At 45.2% G+C, this 16,782-nt stretch overlaps 1 protein-coding gene across 1 annotated transcript; it reads right to left on the reverse strand.

Annotated features, from left to right (window-relative positions):
* Nucleotides 1-1,725: 1,725 nt before the first annotated feature.
* LOC136653496 (perforin-1-like) lies at nucleotides 1,726-10,374 on the reverse strand. Its single transcript, XM_066630393.1, has 3 exons — nucleotides 10,338-10,374; nucleotides 9,980-10,097; nucleotides 1,726-2,854 (listed from the first exon to the last, which is right to left on the reverse strand). Exons 1-3 carry the CDS (start codon nucleotides 10,372-10,374, stop codon nucleotides 1,726-1,728), a joined length of 1,284 nt encoding a protein of 427 aa, XP_066486490.1.
* Nucleotides 10,375-16,782: the final 6,408 nt, after the last annotated feature.

Genomic DNA, 16,782 nt, shown 5'->3' on the forward strand with positions numbered 1-16,782 from the left:
TCTGTCCCAATTGCTGAAGGCACAAGTGGATTTGTCTGCACTGCAGGAATAATTCTTTTTGCCCTCCAGGAACTATACCAAAAGGCTCTATTTGGCTTTTAATTCAGAAGCAGTACCTAATCTTATTTTTAATGCTAGAACACGTTTTAGGAATTTTAATATAACCATCCAGAGAACTTTTATACAGTCTGGAAGTCAAACTCTTGACTATCATATTCAGCTTCTTTTAATAGTCTTTTAGTTTCTGAGACATTTCCATCTGTAAAGTCAAAATTTTTCTGTGTTAGACTTTCTAGCATTTTCTACTTGCATATACATTGAATTAGGTAGCACAGTGGATACTGCTATCGTTTGGTTTAACCATACTTACATCTTGCATCAGGTCCTGGGCACCACTTATGACTGAGTCCAGGGTTACCTCTTTTCTGATCAGCTCCATGACCCACTGTTCCAAGGTAGCATCATATAAGGTCAAACATAAATTGGTCCCATTCTCTGAGGGTAACAGAAGTCACTCCTTGTACTGATAGTTTATTTCCTTGGATGCTCCCTGGTTTCTCTGTCCAACACAAAACTGCCCTCAGCAATCTGCTCAAAGAATGATGAGATGGTGTCTCCTGCATTCGATAACATTCTGGGCTTGCTATTACCGCCCATAATGACTATGTGGAGGAGTCTGTGTTCTCTCATTTTTCTAGTTTGTAGGATTCTACAGTCTCTTTGACACAGAGAACTGCATCACCCCCAAGAAGCCCCTCTGTGAGCCCCAGAGGCCTGCCACAATCCAGTGGAAGAAAAAAGAGCTGGAAAAAATAACAAAATACAAAGATTCACAAGTAGAAATTGAAAGGCTGTGGCAGAAGAAGACCAAAGTAATCCCAGTGGTGATTGGCACCCTTGGTGCTATTCCAAAACACCTTGAAGAGCACCCGAACAGCACTGGGGTCACAGAAATTGCCATCCACCAACAACATAAAGCAGTTTTACTGGGAACAGCTTATGTTTTGTGATGGTATTTATAGGATAAAAACCAAGAATCCCTGGTCCTTGGGAAGGACTCGTTGTCTGGACAAAACAAACTAGTCAATGACACCTTCCTGACTGTATGAAAATATTATTATTAATTATTATTATTATTATTATTATTATTATTATTATTATTATTATTATTATACTGTTAGCAACTTGACATCTTTTTCATTTTTATTGTGCTTATGAATGAAACTGTTGACCAGAATTTCATTTTTGTTATTAAATTTTCTAGCTCTCATGGCAGTGACCATTTCTTGTTCATATACAAGGCTGGGCCTGCTGAAATGTCAGAGTATGTGGAAGCTTGTAAGCAAAGACCAGAGGGCAGGGCTGCAGCACCCTACATAAAAACAGAATGATTTCAAGTCATCAGACACATGGTATTCACCTTTATTAATAAAGGTATATAAATATACCTTTATAAATGTGATTTGGCCTTTGTACAGATTTTAGTTCCAAAATTCAGAGCATAAGCTGATGCTAGGTGATGCTAGGTGAGAATCTTATAACACCATAATGTACTTCATGTCATAAGATTTTATGGATGCATCTTTGATTGGCAGTTGGTTGCAATTGGATGCAGGTTTGGCAAATTCAGTGGTGGCTGTTAGGAAGGAAGCCAGGATGTGCTTCAGCGAAAAGCAATTCAGCCATGCTTGAAAAATTCCACTGACTCCTCCACAATGAAATTATTTACCTCTCAGCTTTGCCCATGTGTTGCGAATTTTTTTTTCTTTCCTTTGGCCACAGAGGGATATAATCCCTGCAGGAAGGGCCTCCAAGGTGGTAACCACAAACCAAACGGCCTTTGTAGTGCAGGCTCCCATGATTCAGCCGACAGACATGCTGAAATGTTTCCCAAGGTCTCAGAGTCATCAAGCATCTCCCCAAAAGATCATCGTTCCATCCGGAGTCCTCATCCCACACTTCTATTTTTACCTTAGTGAAATCCCCTGTCAACTTGACGATTCCAAAGTCCATGCTGGTGTTCCATTCTGGATTATTGTTGTTCCAAACAGTGTGGGTGCACATTTCCTTGTTTTGAAGTGACACACTGACATAGCCATCGGAATGTGTGAAGAAGTCACCCCACAAACTTTCGGCACGTTGAATTGTCATGGTCAGCTTTCCCAGGCCTTGCTGTTGTGAACAGCACATGGTGTTGGTGAAGTTATTACTGGGACATTCACAGGAGCAGGGTTCCCAGACACTCTGTTGGACCCCTGGTGGGCACAGGAGTGTGCAGTTCCTCAGCAGAACTTGCCTTCTCACATGCTCGCTGACTACCTGCCGCAAGTTCTCCCTCCGAGGGTCATTCTTATCCAGCAAGGTATGGAGCGGCTCGATGGAGGAGGAAAGCAAAGCAGGCAGAGTTTTGACACTTTCCAGCCAACGTTTGGAGGATTCTGGGAAATTAAATGCTTCGTCACTCAAGTCTGAGTTAGAAGTTCTCCCACCCTCAAGGTCCTTTATGTATTTACTGACTAGAAAGAGGAAAGCCATGTCTGTTCTCTTGTGTTTGCACTTGTGGAAGTCTGGATTCTTAGTCATTTCATCAAAACCAATATGGACACCCGCCTCAATTTCCAGGCAACGACGGATCTCAGAGATAGTGTAGTTTGTCAACGGAATCCTGCATGCCTCAATACCTGTCATGTAGTTGACACGTGCTCCCAAGTCAGGCTCCTTCATGAAGTGAGTCCCATAGCGTAAAATTAATTGGTTGTAGCCCCACTTTGAGTGGGAGTCAAGCTTTTCAGGAAGAATTTTTACATTGTTCATGAATTTTGCACTAACTGACTTATTTTTGATGATACGAAACCTGCAAGAAAGACAAGAAGAGCATTCAGAGACCCAAAAGGGAATATGCCCTCTATTATAGGTATTTCCTTACAATTCTGATCTGCAGTGATCAAGCACTACAACTTCGAGATGACCTGAAGAATTATGTGCCAAATCAGACCATGGAAATGTCTACCTAGTCCAGCATTTCATTTCAGCCAGTGGCCACCACCATCTCCTGCACCACTGAATTCCATGAATCAGTGATCTTCAAACTTTTCATGCCACAACTCCAATGAATAAATACTGCAAATACCAAAAAATCATGGAATGTTCTGTGACCTTCGGATAAGTTGGGGGTTAAACTTAGGGTGGTGTCTGACTATAGTTTTGTCTGATTTTACACAAGGCCAGATCTGAAAAATAACCTACCAGTAATTGTTACCAAAGAACTGTACAGTCTCTAATTTATTTAAAGCAGTGATTTTCAACCTTTTTCATCTCACGGCACACTGACAAGGCACTAAAATGGTCAAGGCACACCACCAGGTTTTTGACATTTGACAAGGCACACCATGCTGCCAGTGGGGGCTCACATCTCCTGTTGGCCCTATTAATAAATGACCTTCCCCCAAATTCCTGTGGCACCCTATGGACCACTCGTGGCACACCAGTGTGCCACGGCACAGTGGTTGAAAATGGCTGATTTAAAATATAGTAAAAGATCTTAAGATTCATTTGTATTCATTAACTTTTAAAATTCTGGCCTTCACAACCTTTTTGTAAACACTATAAAAGTAATTTGACTGTTAACAACATACCAGTACAACAGTAGTGCCCACTCTGGGGTACCCGTACCTCAGTGGCACTCAACAGGACCTTCAGGGGTACTTGAAAAAGAATGGAATAATGGCAAAAAAGGCAGGTAGTGCTCCAGAATGCCTTGCAAGACCAGCAAGGCAGCAAGGGAGGTAGCTAGCTGGCTATGAAAGCCCCACCAATAGGTAGTTTTTGGTCATCCATTCATGTATGAATCAGTGATTGAAAACCAGCACAGTAAAAAAGCTGAAACATAATATGTAAAGTGATCAATCACCAAGAATCTCTCAGGACATTTCTGGTGCAAAACAGTGCAAAGGCAGAGTCTTTGATTCTTCAAACAGATAAAAAGAGAAAACACTGTGATGAATACATGAACTATGGGTTTTCATAGAGACGAGATGAGGGCTTATATTATTCATATTAATTACAAACATTTTGCTAATATGAGGGGTACAATTTATGGAAATGGGCTGCCAAGTGGTATGCAAGTGAAAAAATGTTGGGAACCACTGCAAGAGAACAAGACAGCAAGGAGAGGATCACATCAAGAAGTCAGTTTTGACAAGGCAGTCCCATTATTGGATTGGATGCGAGCCCTTCTTACAAGACTTTGAAAGGTTGCCGCAACCTCCCAAATGACACATTTGACCCTATTGGGGTCACAACCCACAGGTTGAAGACCACTGCCATATATTACCTGTACGTGACCTGAATGGTCAACATCCTTTTGAGAGTGCTGGATGTGGTACCAATTCTGTTTTTGGATGGTCAACAATGTTATTGTTCTGAGAGGTGGAGAACTGTTACTCAACTCCCCATTTAGAGGGGGTGTTTGACTGTCAGTGAGAGCATGTACTTTAGAGGGGAAGAGCCCATATCGACCACAGTTGGTGGCAGAGGTGCTGCCGATGCAGGCTGAATGCAAAAGGACAAACCATTTTCCTTTGTTGGTTCAAGCCTCTTCCTGCTCTCCAACTCCAGTTTTGAGAAGGGTTCTGTAATTTCCAGCAGTGCCAAACCTCAACACATCTATCCTGTTCACCTGTGAAATAATATCCTAGCCCTAATTTGTGACAAGACACAATCCATTTAAAGAATCAGTGCTGATACTCCCACTTGATGCATCCCACACCGACCAGCTAAGACATTTAGATCACACCCTGATCCTCCCCCCAAAAGCCCCATCAATAGCTTGTAAGGCTGTGCATTTGCCAAGGCGCTTAAAGGAGGGCAAGGAGTAACATGAAGTAGGTTTCTTCAGGATAAGCGGACTAATGTTTCTGAACTTAAGAAGAGTTATCCAACTGGCACACAGTGGGCCCTTGTTACCTGCAGATTTGGGACCTGCAGATTTTATTAACTGCCAGTCCCAAACCTGCACGGTTGGCCTTATAAGGGCCTAAAATGTCACTTCTGTTCACCCCCCAACCCAAAACAGGAAGTGACCTTCTAAAGCCTTCTGTGCGGCCTCCACAGGCCTCAGAAGACTCTCTGGAGGTGACAGGAGCACAGCTCCCGTCGCCTACAGACGGTTGTAGGTGCCCAGACCCACTAATTTCATTATCAACAGGTTCCATCATCTGTGGGGGTTCCAAGAATGGAACCCCCACATTTAATGCGAGCCACCTGCACTTTGGATACTAACAGTCCCCAGGAGCTTAAATGTGTACTTTATATGTTAGTTCTGGTGAGGCATAAGAACATTGCAACAAGGCTTCATAAGGCTTTTTGAGTTTTAAGGAAATCACTCCATTTTCTCCCCAGCTCTCTCGAACTCTGCCCAGCTAGGATAGTCAATGACAGCCCTGCCCATCTTCCACTCCAGCCCTTTGCATTTCTCAACTTGCCAGTAGCTTCCTCACTTGTAGTATGAGCAGGAGACATGATGGAGAAGGAAAATGTACTTGTCCTCTTCAATTTTCTGTCTGCAGAAGGAGACCCATTTGGCAATGGATCCCTCAGCAGCAAATTGGGTGTAAGTGCTGGGATCTACGTCTACATCCAGCTCTTTCTTCCAATCACTTCTTACAATCAATTCTGTCATCAGTTTAGCCAGAGAAATGCATGACAAGGCTACTGAGTATTGTACTTTCTGCTGGCATGAAATGTTGGCTTTCCAGTCAGTGATGGCCAGTGGAAGTCTCTGGAGCGGCTTCCCTTGCAGTAAGGGATTCTCACACAAAGTGCAGCTGCCATCCTGATTTTTCCACTCACTAAAATCAAACACATTATATTGTGAGTGTTTGAGTCTGGTTATGTCGAAGCCTCGACTGGCCAAGTCACGGCCTGGTATAAATTCCCGACTTTTCTTGCATTCATCAGCAGTGGCCGTCCGACACTGTGGAGACACCGGGGTGAGGAGGAGAAACAGGAAAAAAATGCAGGCAGCAGAGGCAGGGCCCCCTTTTGGCATGGCTGGTCCACTAGGGAAGCTGCCTAAAAAAAGAGGAAGAAGAAGTTTACTTGTTAACCTTGGGATGTGTGGCAGGTTACTCCAGAAGCAGAGGGAGCATGTTGTGGCATTGCTTCAAAAGTGCTCCACACAGTGCACTCTTAATGAATGGACGTCGTAGTACAAGCCATGCCTTTGAAACACTCTGAGTAAAGCAGAGTCTTACAGACAGACTGATATGAAGCAAGCCTAGCCTGCAGTCAAGAAGTCGCTGAATTAGTGAGGGAAGTAGAGCATGGGGGCACATTGCTTTCCCAGAGAGAAGGAGCAACAAGAGTGGCGGCCGGCCCACAAGGGTTAGCTGGCTAGCCTACATTTGCTCAGCAGCTTCGTTTACACATGGAGAGGAAGGCTGACACAGAAAGTGGAGTGTTACTGATCCTGGGAGCCAGCTGGTATGGTGGTGCTTGGATGGTAGTTGGAACCGGATGACAGCAGGGCAGAATGAAGGCAAGTGCGCAAAGAGCAAAGAAAACAATGTTCTGGTGCCTGAGATTTTTACAGTATAGAACTTCTCCCCATACAATCTTATGGGATCACTGGCAATTCAAATTAATCAAGGGATTGCGGATCCCTTCAGGTGGTACTTTCACACCCAGTTTAATGTGTTGTAGTTAGTTTGGAGGGCATTGGCTTGGTAATATGCCTCCTTGGTTGACTCGTGAAGTTGGAATCTGTTAGAATCCTTCTTTTGTTTTATTAAACTTCTTCCTCAGGAGTAGGATCCAGTTTTCCTACTTCAGCAGGATACTTGAATTTTAGGAACTAGCCAACTACTTTTGAATTTTTGGAGCACACAAGACTCCATTCACATTCTGGAGCAGGCTAGTTTCATTTGAATTTTGGAGCACAATTACCTGGCAGATCAAAAATGTGGCCTTTGTGGCCTGTGGATCTGAGGCTTCTTGGCATTTGTTCAACAAACAGGCATGTCACTAGTCTGGTTCCTGCTCTCTAGACAGGCACTCAGCACCAGGTATGCCAAGTGTATACCTGTTTTTTTCCCTGAACACCTTGTAATAAAATGTTGGCTAGGAAACACTGTCACAAGATGTGATGTTGACCGCTATCTTGGAGGGGCTTTCCAAAGAAATTAATGAATCATAGCTCCATCAATGGCCAAACACCAAACTAATTGTATAAGTATTTCATGTTTCAAGCCTCAGTGTCACCAAACTCCAGCTGCTGAAGGAGAGCAAGACTGGCATCTCCTCTGTTTTTTGCTTTTGAGTTTCCTGCAGGGATCTGGTTGGTCACTGTGCAAAGCAGGATGCCGGATAGACCATGAACCTGACCCCTCAGGGCCCCTTCTATGAAGCAAAAGCAGCAGTGATCATCCTAATCCTGGAAGCCAAATTGAGCCGCCATGCAGACAACCAGCATAGCTCTGTGTGCTGGTGGTCTAAGCCCCCATGTGATCTGAGCACAGGGGGACTTGAAAGTGTTTGTGGGGCAGAAAAAGGAGGCTGGTGGCATCTCTCCTCTCCTCCTACAAGCCTTTCAAAGTCTTCATGGGTCCAACTGAGAGTTCCCAGATCTCCATATGATCTTTCAGGCCACATAGACGGTGGGAGGTGATATGAGTGGAACTGGAGGACTGCCATGTTCACCAGTCAGGATCCCCACTGGCCAATCCCTGATGCTGTTTACGATGAGTACAAACAAGGGAAGACAGTTATCCTTATGAGCTTCTGGAGCCCTCAAGTTGGCCATATTGAAAGGGAACACATGGGGTCATTTTGTTCAGGTATACATAAAGGCATTACCATTTGAAGAGTTTGGAGTCGTTATCCTGATATAGGTTATATAGTACCTTGTGGTACAGGTTATCTGGGTTTTAGCAATATTCCCATATTAGTTTGTATTTTTCAAAAAGAAAAACACGAATTTAATGTAAACAAACATCCCAAACAAACAGAGCAGGTGGGAACCTCAGGTGTGCCATCAGGGGCTGCTCAGGGCTGAGGCCCACCTGATACAGATGACCCTTGACTCTTGAATGCCAGTAGCACTGGTGGTGCCATATGGAGAAGGGCACAGGTACCAGGCATGCTCAAAGATGCATGTAACATGCATGCATGGGGGAACTTGATTGCATGTGCAGGGACTGAGTGCTTGTGTAAAGACTCGATTGCATGTGCAGGGACAGGTAGATTTTATTATGGTGATTAAGACAGAATAATTGCAAAGGAGAATCTCAAAGCTAATGCAGTGTAATACACAACAATTGTACTGTACTGTACCTTACCTGGGGCAAAGGTCTGCAATGGCATCCCCTGTGTGTTATCGCCACCCCCCCAGTGCAGAAATCTGACCCCCCCCACTCACCTGAGGCTCACAGAGCCTTGCATGACCCAGGAACGCATCAGGGAAACTTCTGTGAGGTTCCCCAACGCTATAAACTGTGCTTCCAGAAAACCGGAAGCACAGTTTCCACCCCCGCCGGGAGCCTTAGAAAGGCTTCTGCAGGGTCCTGGTGCCTGACGCCTGGGGCATTTGCCCCATTGGAACTTATGGTAGGTCCACAACTGCACCTTCAGCACTTTGATCAAATGGATGAGAGCATGTCCCCAGAACAGAATGACTTTTTGAGAGCCACACTGTTTCTTTGGAGAGGTTTCATCCCTTAAGCTTTCTACTTGGTTGGATTCTATGTCTTTTTGACAGAGCTACACCACCTGCACCCTCCTCTCCAGTTCTCTCTGTTCCACCAGGTTGCCATTATGCCCACTGTATGTTCTCTCTTTTGAACAGGCATGCCAACTCCTCCACGTTGGCTCGTAGCCTCTGTCATTTGCACATAAAACTGATATACTGTGCCCTTTCCCAAATGCCAACATGGCCTTTGGTCTCTTTGTCAGTCTGTCAGTCATGACATGCTTATGTCCATGTGATAAGCACCTTGGGGGATGTGGCAGAGAACATGCAGACAAATCTGAATGGACAAAGAACAGGCAGGGAACTGCAGAGTGGAAGCCTCACAAGAGTTCTATGAGCTGACAGGATGCTTACCAAATCAGGAGGTGCAGCCAAGTTTGAAGATGTGTGGAGAGGTATGGAGGGCAGGGTGAAAGCAGCATAAAAGGGGGTAAGAGCAGGTGAGAGGGAAGCGTGGAAGGCCAAGTTGGGGCAAGGCTGCAAGAGACAGCAGTTCTGGGAGAGCAAGCAGGAAAGAGGAAGAAGGGAGGACCAGAGCAAGAGCTTGATCATACGTGTTGCTGGTGGAACGAAGCAGTTGGAGACTAGTCTATACCTTCAAACTAACAAGGACCAGAGTGGAGGAGGGAAGGAGTTTTATCCTCCCCCCACCCCCAACTATGAGGAAAGAGGATGGCAGGCAAGGAGAGGGAAGTGTTGGGCTTCTGGGGCACTCTGTAGTAGGGCAAAGATTAATTAAACAGCTGGGCACAAAACAGCAACAAAATGGGATGTAGTGCTTGAAGCTAAGGGATAAGATAAGGGAATTGGGGCAACATAAGAGCCCTGCTAGATCAGGCCAAAGGCACATCAAGTTCATCTTACTGTGGGCACAATACTATCCTGAGCTGGAACAGGCAAGCCAGGAGGCTTGCGCTGTATCCAGCGCAGGGTAGTGGCCATAAGCGGCTCAACCAGAAGCAAGGGGAAACGTTTTCCCTTGCTTCCAGGTAAGGGCCTCTGGCCCCCATGGGTCTCCTCGAACTTGCACCACCTTTTGAGGTGGCACAAGTCTGAGGAGAGCGGAGTGACCTGAAGCTGCTCCGTTCTCCCTGGGTATGGGGGTTGGGATCCGCATAACTGCTGGATCCCAGTCCCACCTCTTGCTCCCTGCCCACCCACCCCCAGGATCCAGCTCCCACCTACCCTCCCCCTCCCAGGAACGCCTCCCTCCCACTTCCTTCCCCCGCCTACCTTTCGTCCTTGCGTTGACATATCCAAGCCAACACAAGGCACTTGGAGGAAGCTGGAGCAGAGGCTTCCATCAGCCTCTGCAGGCCAGTGCTTCTCTGAGTGCCGGCCTGGCTTCCTCCTGAGGAGGTGCAAACGAGCCCGAGTCAAGGGCAGGATTGTGCCCTGTATCTCAGTGGCCCACCAGATGCCTCAGAGAGCACACAATACAGCAAAATACCTATATCCTGTTGCCATGCCCTTGCGACTAGCATTCAGAGACAGCCTACTTCTAGAAACCAAGAGAAAGAACTTCCCCCTCCTGGGAAATCCTCCAACTTCTCCTGGTTGGGAGCATACACAACCACCTCACTTAACTTACCTGGGAGAAAGGAGACACCCATCAGGTGCCAAGTCATATTACCAAAGAGACTGCCTGGGGAAAGAAGAAAGAAGGAGGCTCTCTCTGCACACCTAAGAATGGTGACATATCATATCCTCTTGATGTGAACTTACCTTGATATATATATCACCATTTGCAGCATCTCAACTGTATACACATCTAATTGGGGCGGGGAGGGGGAACCTGATGTTGGAACTCCTCCTGATGTCCAGAAAAAATCCCCTTTGAATTAGAGCGACTACACCTCTGGGGTTGTGCTGGTTGGTACCGATGTAAAGTCTACAACCTTGGCAGTAAGGAGGGAGGTCAAAATGTGGTCTATTTAATTGACAGAAGTCCATTCCTTTATGTTTCTAATGATCAAAACACCCATCATCACCCACAGAGTTTCCTCTTTTCAAGACGATTTGGGTTCATCCACCAGGGATGAGTTCTTTCTAAAGAATCATTTCTCTCTTTCCCTCTCATTCTCCCTAACAGCAAAGGAGCTTCCAAACTGAGAGCAGGACCCCTTTGTCACTTTCCCCAAAGGAGACTTTCAAATACCTCTCTGCTGCTCCAGATTCTCCAGGCCAGCTACCTGGACTTCAAGGGAATGAACTTCCCTGAGAGGCAGAAGCCCATTGCTCCAAGGACACACCTACAACTGTTATGTCCAAGAGGGAGAGAGCTGTCTGTGTTACACTCTATGTGATACACCTCAGAGCAGTCACCCCCCTTCTGATTTTTTTTTCTCAGTTAACTTTGTAAATGCAGTAATACCAAACAAAAAATAATGAAGACTGGCTATGTAAAACATTTTTGTTTTAGGAAAAATGAACATGCTAATATGATATATAATATGCTGATAGCAGCTAAGGACTATGGTGGGCCCCTAACTGGAAGTAGAAACCTTTACCCTGACTGAAATCTGGCTCAGAAAAGTATGATGAAGATGAATTAAATCACTGCAGAGAAACACCTTTGGTAGTATAAAGTTGGTCTGAAGTCCCTTTCTGAAAACATTGGAAAAAAATAGTTTTTTTTTAGAATCTATGTATTCCTTCAGAGATCATACTGAGATCTTTCCCAGCATATAATTAATCTGAGTTATGCCTCCAGAGATCTTTGAAACTTTGTATTTCAGTACAAATCTTTGTTAGACTTGGGTATCACTTTGGATTCATTGGAACTGAATGGTCAGTCTTCATTATTTATTTATCATTATTAGTTTGGTTTTATTGTCTTTCCTTTTTTTAAAGAATAAAATGGAGGAGAAAAAAACAACAACCCTTCTTAAGGCTTTTAAGTGACGCAAACAAAATATAAAGCCAGATGGGATGTGGCTGCTCTCAGGAGTATCACACAGAGTGTCACATGTACAACAGTGAATGAATTTGTGTCCAGTTAATAGCTTACATGGTGACCTACCTCCTTGCTGCCAAGGTTGTGGACTGCATAGGTGCGACTGGCAGGGAATAGGGTTGGGCTCTTTATTCTTTTACTGCAGAACAGGTAATCACAGAATCAATCAGAGAGGAGGGACAAAAATAATGGCAACAAGGGCCTAGTATTATTGAGCCAATAGGAAACATTGACAGCCCAATCTTATCCCCTCCCCCACTGAAGACGTAGCTGCCTTGATAGTGTGTGCACTTTATCCAATGATGGGGGTGCAAACAGAAGTTCAACCAGATATAAGTAAAAAATAGTTAAAAAAAAAAGAGTAGGGCATGTTGAAACCGCTACTGCAAATGGTAGTGGTACCACAGGCCTGCTACCAGAGCCAGCTACCTCTGGCAGTAAAGGTAAGCTGGCAGCAGGGTGAGATGGTGGGGGGGGGGGAATATGGTAGAGAGAGAGGGAAGAACGGGGGAATGTCTGGGCAGGGAAGGGGCAGGGAACAGGGTTCGGAATGGAGTGGTTACTGGTGGCACTGCATGTGCTGGTATCCTTGTCATATTCTTTCTTCTCTCTCTTTTACTCACTAATAATATGATTCATCTCGGACATACACCAGCAACATGACTGGTGCCATACGGAAGAAGGAACACATTTGTTCTCAGCTGCCTCTGAGATTAAAACAAATGTGCACAAACTGCAAGAGAGGAGATTAATATTTGGTATCATTATTAAGAATATTTATATGCCACTTTTCAACAAAAAGCAGTTCACAAAGCAGCTTACAAATCTGCTGTCCTTAAGAGGCTCACAGTCTAAAAGAGATGTAGGCAAGACACCAGCAACAGCCACTGGGAAAGAGACCATGCTGGGTTCTGTTCCAGTTGTTCTCCCCCTGCTAAGTAAGGCTACAATCCTCTCTTCACTTGCCTGGGAGTAAGCCCCATTGACTATAAGGGGACTTACTTCTGAGCAGACATGCATAGGATTGGGCTGTAAGAGGACACCACTTTACAAGGTGCCTCTTTGCCCAGTTAGCAGGAAGTATCCATAGGGTATTTAAAGGGCAGACAGCCTTTGCCTGGCAGGTATATGATGAATGCTTTTGCATCAGGGCTTCATGAGGCCCAAAATAGTTGGGAGTGGAACCAATACAGCTATGGCTTCAGATCAAGATGTCTGTCAGGCCCTTCACAGGTGACTATTCAGACAGCAGACGGGTGATTGCTTGCAGTGCGGAGTCAGCCTTGCAGGTTCAAGTCCCTCTGCATCTGCAGGAACTTCAGTAACTCAGGAAGGTACCCTAGGAGGCTGTGTAATATCATGTACAATTGCAGAACATGTGGGATGCACCACTCTAGGTATAATTTTCCACCCACAAAGGGCTTTAGGGCAGAGGGAACCAACCATGGGGGAGAACCAAAAAGGGGGGGGTTGGCTCCCACAAGCCCTCTGCTGGGAAAGAGGTTCAGCATAATTAAGCTGGCCTGCCTCAACAGATGGCTGCTCCTTTACTTTTAGGCAGCAAAATATATTTGGGAGGGATTTTTGCAGGTATTCAAGATTTCGTGTTTGTTTCCAAAGGTACAGACTTCAATCTTAATTGAAGAGGTTGTCAGATGAAAGCAAAAAAGGAATTTTCAACAGCAGGAGCAGTTGGCCCTTTTCAGAACCCCCTCAAAAAATCTTCAAGTCACCCCTGAAGAGTGTTCCCCAAAAGACTGAAAGTGACTATAGATTCATACATCACTTTGCGTATCCCAAGGGCTCCTCTGGGAATGATGACTATGCTCTGAGCAATATACATCATTCGATAAAGTGGTGCCCATCCTCAGGAAATGCATTAATGGTTAAGTGTGACACTGAGAGCACAATCCTAACATTGTAATGGAACTTGTGCTGGTCCAGGAGGGTCACAAATGTGCCATAAAATATGTTTGCACCTTCTCGGGTGTCAGCTTGGCTGGCCCAAGGCCATGTGCTAGCCTGCAGAGGCTGCATCCAGCCTCCATGCTGACGGACCCAGATATGTTTGTGCCTGTTAAGCTCAGCTGGTGCGGGGATCTGGGGGGGGCATGGGGAAGGTGGGGAGGAGGCATTTCAGGGCAGGGAAAGGGCTGGCAGCGGGCAGGCCCATGGGCAGGGGTGTGGGGCCAGAACCTGGCACTTGTGCAGGATCATGACTCCATTCCCAGGCAGTGTGGCACAGCTCCGGGCTGCTCAGATCAGTGTCACCTCTTTAGGTGGCACAGATCCAAGTAGACTCATTGGGCTGTTGCACACTGAAGGATGAATCGGGGTGATTTTGCAATGAATTAGGGGTTTCCTTGGCACAGAGCAAGACGGAGGGCCCTGCAAGTTTCTTCACTTTCTTGGGGATTGATCTAAACATGGTGTCTGGGTGCAACCACCGGCCAGCAGAAAAGCTCCAGGTGCTAAGGCCAAAACTGAATAAATGCAGGACAACCAAGGAAGTCATGTTGCTGCAGCTGCAGGAGTTAATGGGTCATCTTAACTTTGCCTAGAGGATGGTGGTGTTGGGCAAAGCATTTTTTAGAAGACAATTTTATGCCATTGTGTAGCTATTTATGAAGCTACACACAGTAGCCATTTATGAGGCCCATATTATTAGGCACTTGAATTGCTTTTCTGGAGAACTTCAATGGTATCTCTTTCTGGTCCTCTGGACAGCTGTAGAATTGGAGGTAGAATTGGAGGTAGAATTGCAAGTACACTCTGATGATGCCGGCAACCCTAAATGTGGTATATACTTCAGGGGTAGGTGGTGTTCTCTCTGGTGGTCCTGTCTGGTTGGGAGCAGAAAGGAATTACAGCTGACTTCACATTCTGTGAGCTTTTTCCCCTGGTGGTGACTGCCAATGTTGGGTGGGATGGCCAGGCCATAAACTCGAAAGGAAAATGAGAGTCTACAGCCTATAAAAGCCAGAATCACCCACAAAAGCCACTGTGGAAGGTGGGTCCCAGCAGGAGACTGCAGTGTTGGGTTTTGTTTGCTTATAATAAGTTCTTTCTTTTTGTTAGGTGGGGTCCATGCTATGTCAGTTTGGGTTGTGATCCATGGCCACACCATTGTGAACACTTGCCACCCTGTAAGTGGGCATGTTCTTACAACTTTGACACACAACTTTGGTCTTTTAGTTGCCAGTGTCTGCTGGGTGGCCAGAAGAAGGATGAAGTAGCAGCAATTTGGGAGTTTCTTTGGCTCTCTCCCCCTTCCCAGGTTTTAGTAGGCCACCTTGGCAAGTGTGACCTGAGCCAGAGGACGGGTCCTACATGCACACATGTAGTGACATGGCCACAGTCAAGGAAGTGAACATATTATGCTGCACACTGGGTCAACATGTTCATTGAGCTGTCCATCACCACCCCAAGATCTCTCTTCTGATCCATCAGACAACTCAGAATCCATCAATGTATATCTGAAGTTTTGATTTTTTTGCTTAAATATGCATTACTTTACACTTACTTACATTTAAGCACATCCCTGGTTTTGCTATTTATTTTACCAGTTTGGTTAGTCTTCTGAAGCAATTCACAATCCATTTGAGATTTCACCACCTGGAAAAGTTTAGTGCTATTCGCAAATTTGGCCATCTCACTTCCTATCCCTGACTCCATAAACAAGTTGAAAAGCACCAGCCCCAGGACAGATCCTTGGGACATACTACTTTTCAGTTCTCTCCCTTGTGAAAATTGCTCATTGACACCCACTCTCTGTTTCCTGGACCTCAACCAATTCTTAATCCATAAAACAACTAGCTCTCTTATTCCCTGACTATTAGCCCAATCCTATCCACACTTTCCAATGGAGTAAGCTCCATTGACTCTAATGGGACTTACTTCTGAGTAGACAGGTATAGGATTGGGCTGTATGGAGTTTTCTCAGGAGCCTTTGGTGAGGGACTGTGCCAAATGCCTTGTGAAAGTCCAGATATTTATATCTGATATATCAACAGGTTCACCAATATTCACATGTGTGTTGACCAACATGGGAAAGGGAGATTCTCCTTGAATTAAGGATCAGCTGGATCAAAGGAGCTTGTTAGGAAAGGAGGCCTGGGCCAGATTTTGGCCCTCCAACAAATAGTTCCAAAATACAGAAAGCCTTCCAATGCACACTACAGCATTCACAGGACAGGAAGTTAATATAAATCTTTCAAATGAATGAATGAGCTTTGATTCAAATTTGCATGTGGAATCCTGCAGAATGCTTTTGGAGGTGTAACTTGTGTTTGTATGTTGTCACAATTCTCATATGTTACTTTGTCCCAACTTCTGCCTGCCACCCAGATCTAAATCTGAAGGATTGTACTATATTTTATAGTTCTGAAGTACTGGACAAACTAGGATTCAAATGTCAAAAAACCCTTCAGTTGAAAATATTCTGAGGTGCTTTCCATTTTCCCTCAAGCTTCAAAAAGCATGAAAATTGAAATGTAAGGTGTTCACCTTAACTTCCATAATGTATAAAAATTGTTTGGACAATAGATGGTCAGCCCAAATAATCCCTAAGGAATGGGGGATGTGTGTGTGTGTAACTGTTACAAATCATTCACAGGCGGACAGAATACAACTTCAAAATGAGAATTCAGTGGGACATGATTGACAGCCTGTCAAACAGAACAAAAAGCCACAGGTTAAAGGCAAATTTCAATGACACTTGGAACAGGACACACTGTCCTGATTGATGCAATGATAGATGCTCCGAGTCTACATGGGGGAGTTGGACTGTTCTGTTGCAGATGAGAACATAGATAGAGTGGGCAGAATGGGAACCAGGTGGAATGGAGGGGCCAAGTGGGCTGTGGTTATTCCTGAAGACCAACCTGATAGGGCAGGGACAGGGGGTAGACTGGGGCTGGTGTAGTTACGTATATCAAAGCTGGAATAGAACCCAACAAACTAGAGAACGCAGAGGGAGCACTCACCTCCCACAACCACGGAGAGTAATTTCAGGCATGCTATGACCCTCCTGATCAAAGTGCTGAGGGCGTTCTTGAGATGGAACAAGAAAATCAGGCAG

Source organism: Tiliqua scincoides, chromosome 5 (assembly GCF_035046505.1).
Source record: "Tiliqua scincoides isolate rTilSci1 chromosome 5, rTilSci1.hap2, whole genome shotgun sequence".
Classification (NCBI taxonomy): domain Eukaryota; kingdom Metazoa; phylum Chordata; class Lepidosauria; order Squamata; family Scincidae; genus Tiliqua; species Tiliqua scincoides.

Excerpts from the sequence above, each read along its gene's own strand:
- LOC136653496 (XM_066630393.1), bottom strand. The coding sequence starts at position 10,374 with ATGACTTGGCACCTGATGGGTGTCTCCTTTCTCCCAG. Across the intron at positions 10,098-10,337 it reads GGGTGTCTCCTTTCTCCCAG|GAGGAAGCCAGGCCGGCACT; the intron begins GTAAGTTAAGTG and ends GCACCTCCTCAG. Across the intron at positions 2,855-9,979 it reads TGTCAACGCAAGGACGAAAG|GTTTCGTATCATCAAAAATA; the intron begins GTAGGCGGGGGA and ends TCTTTCTTGCAG.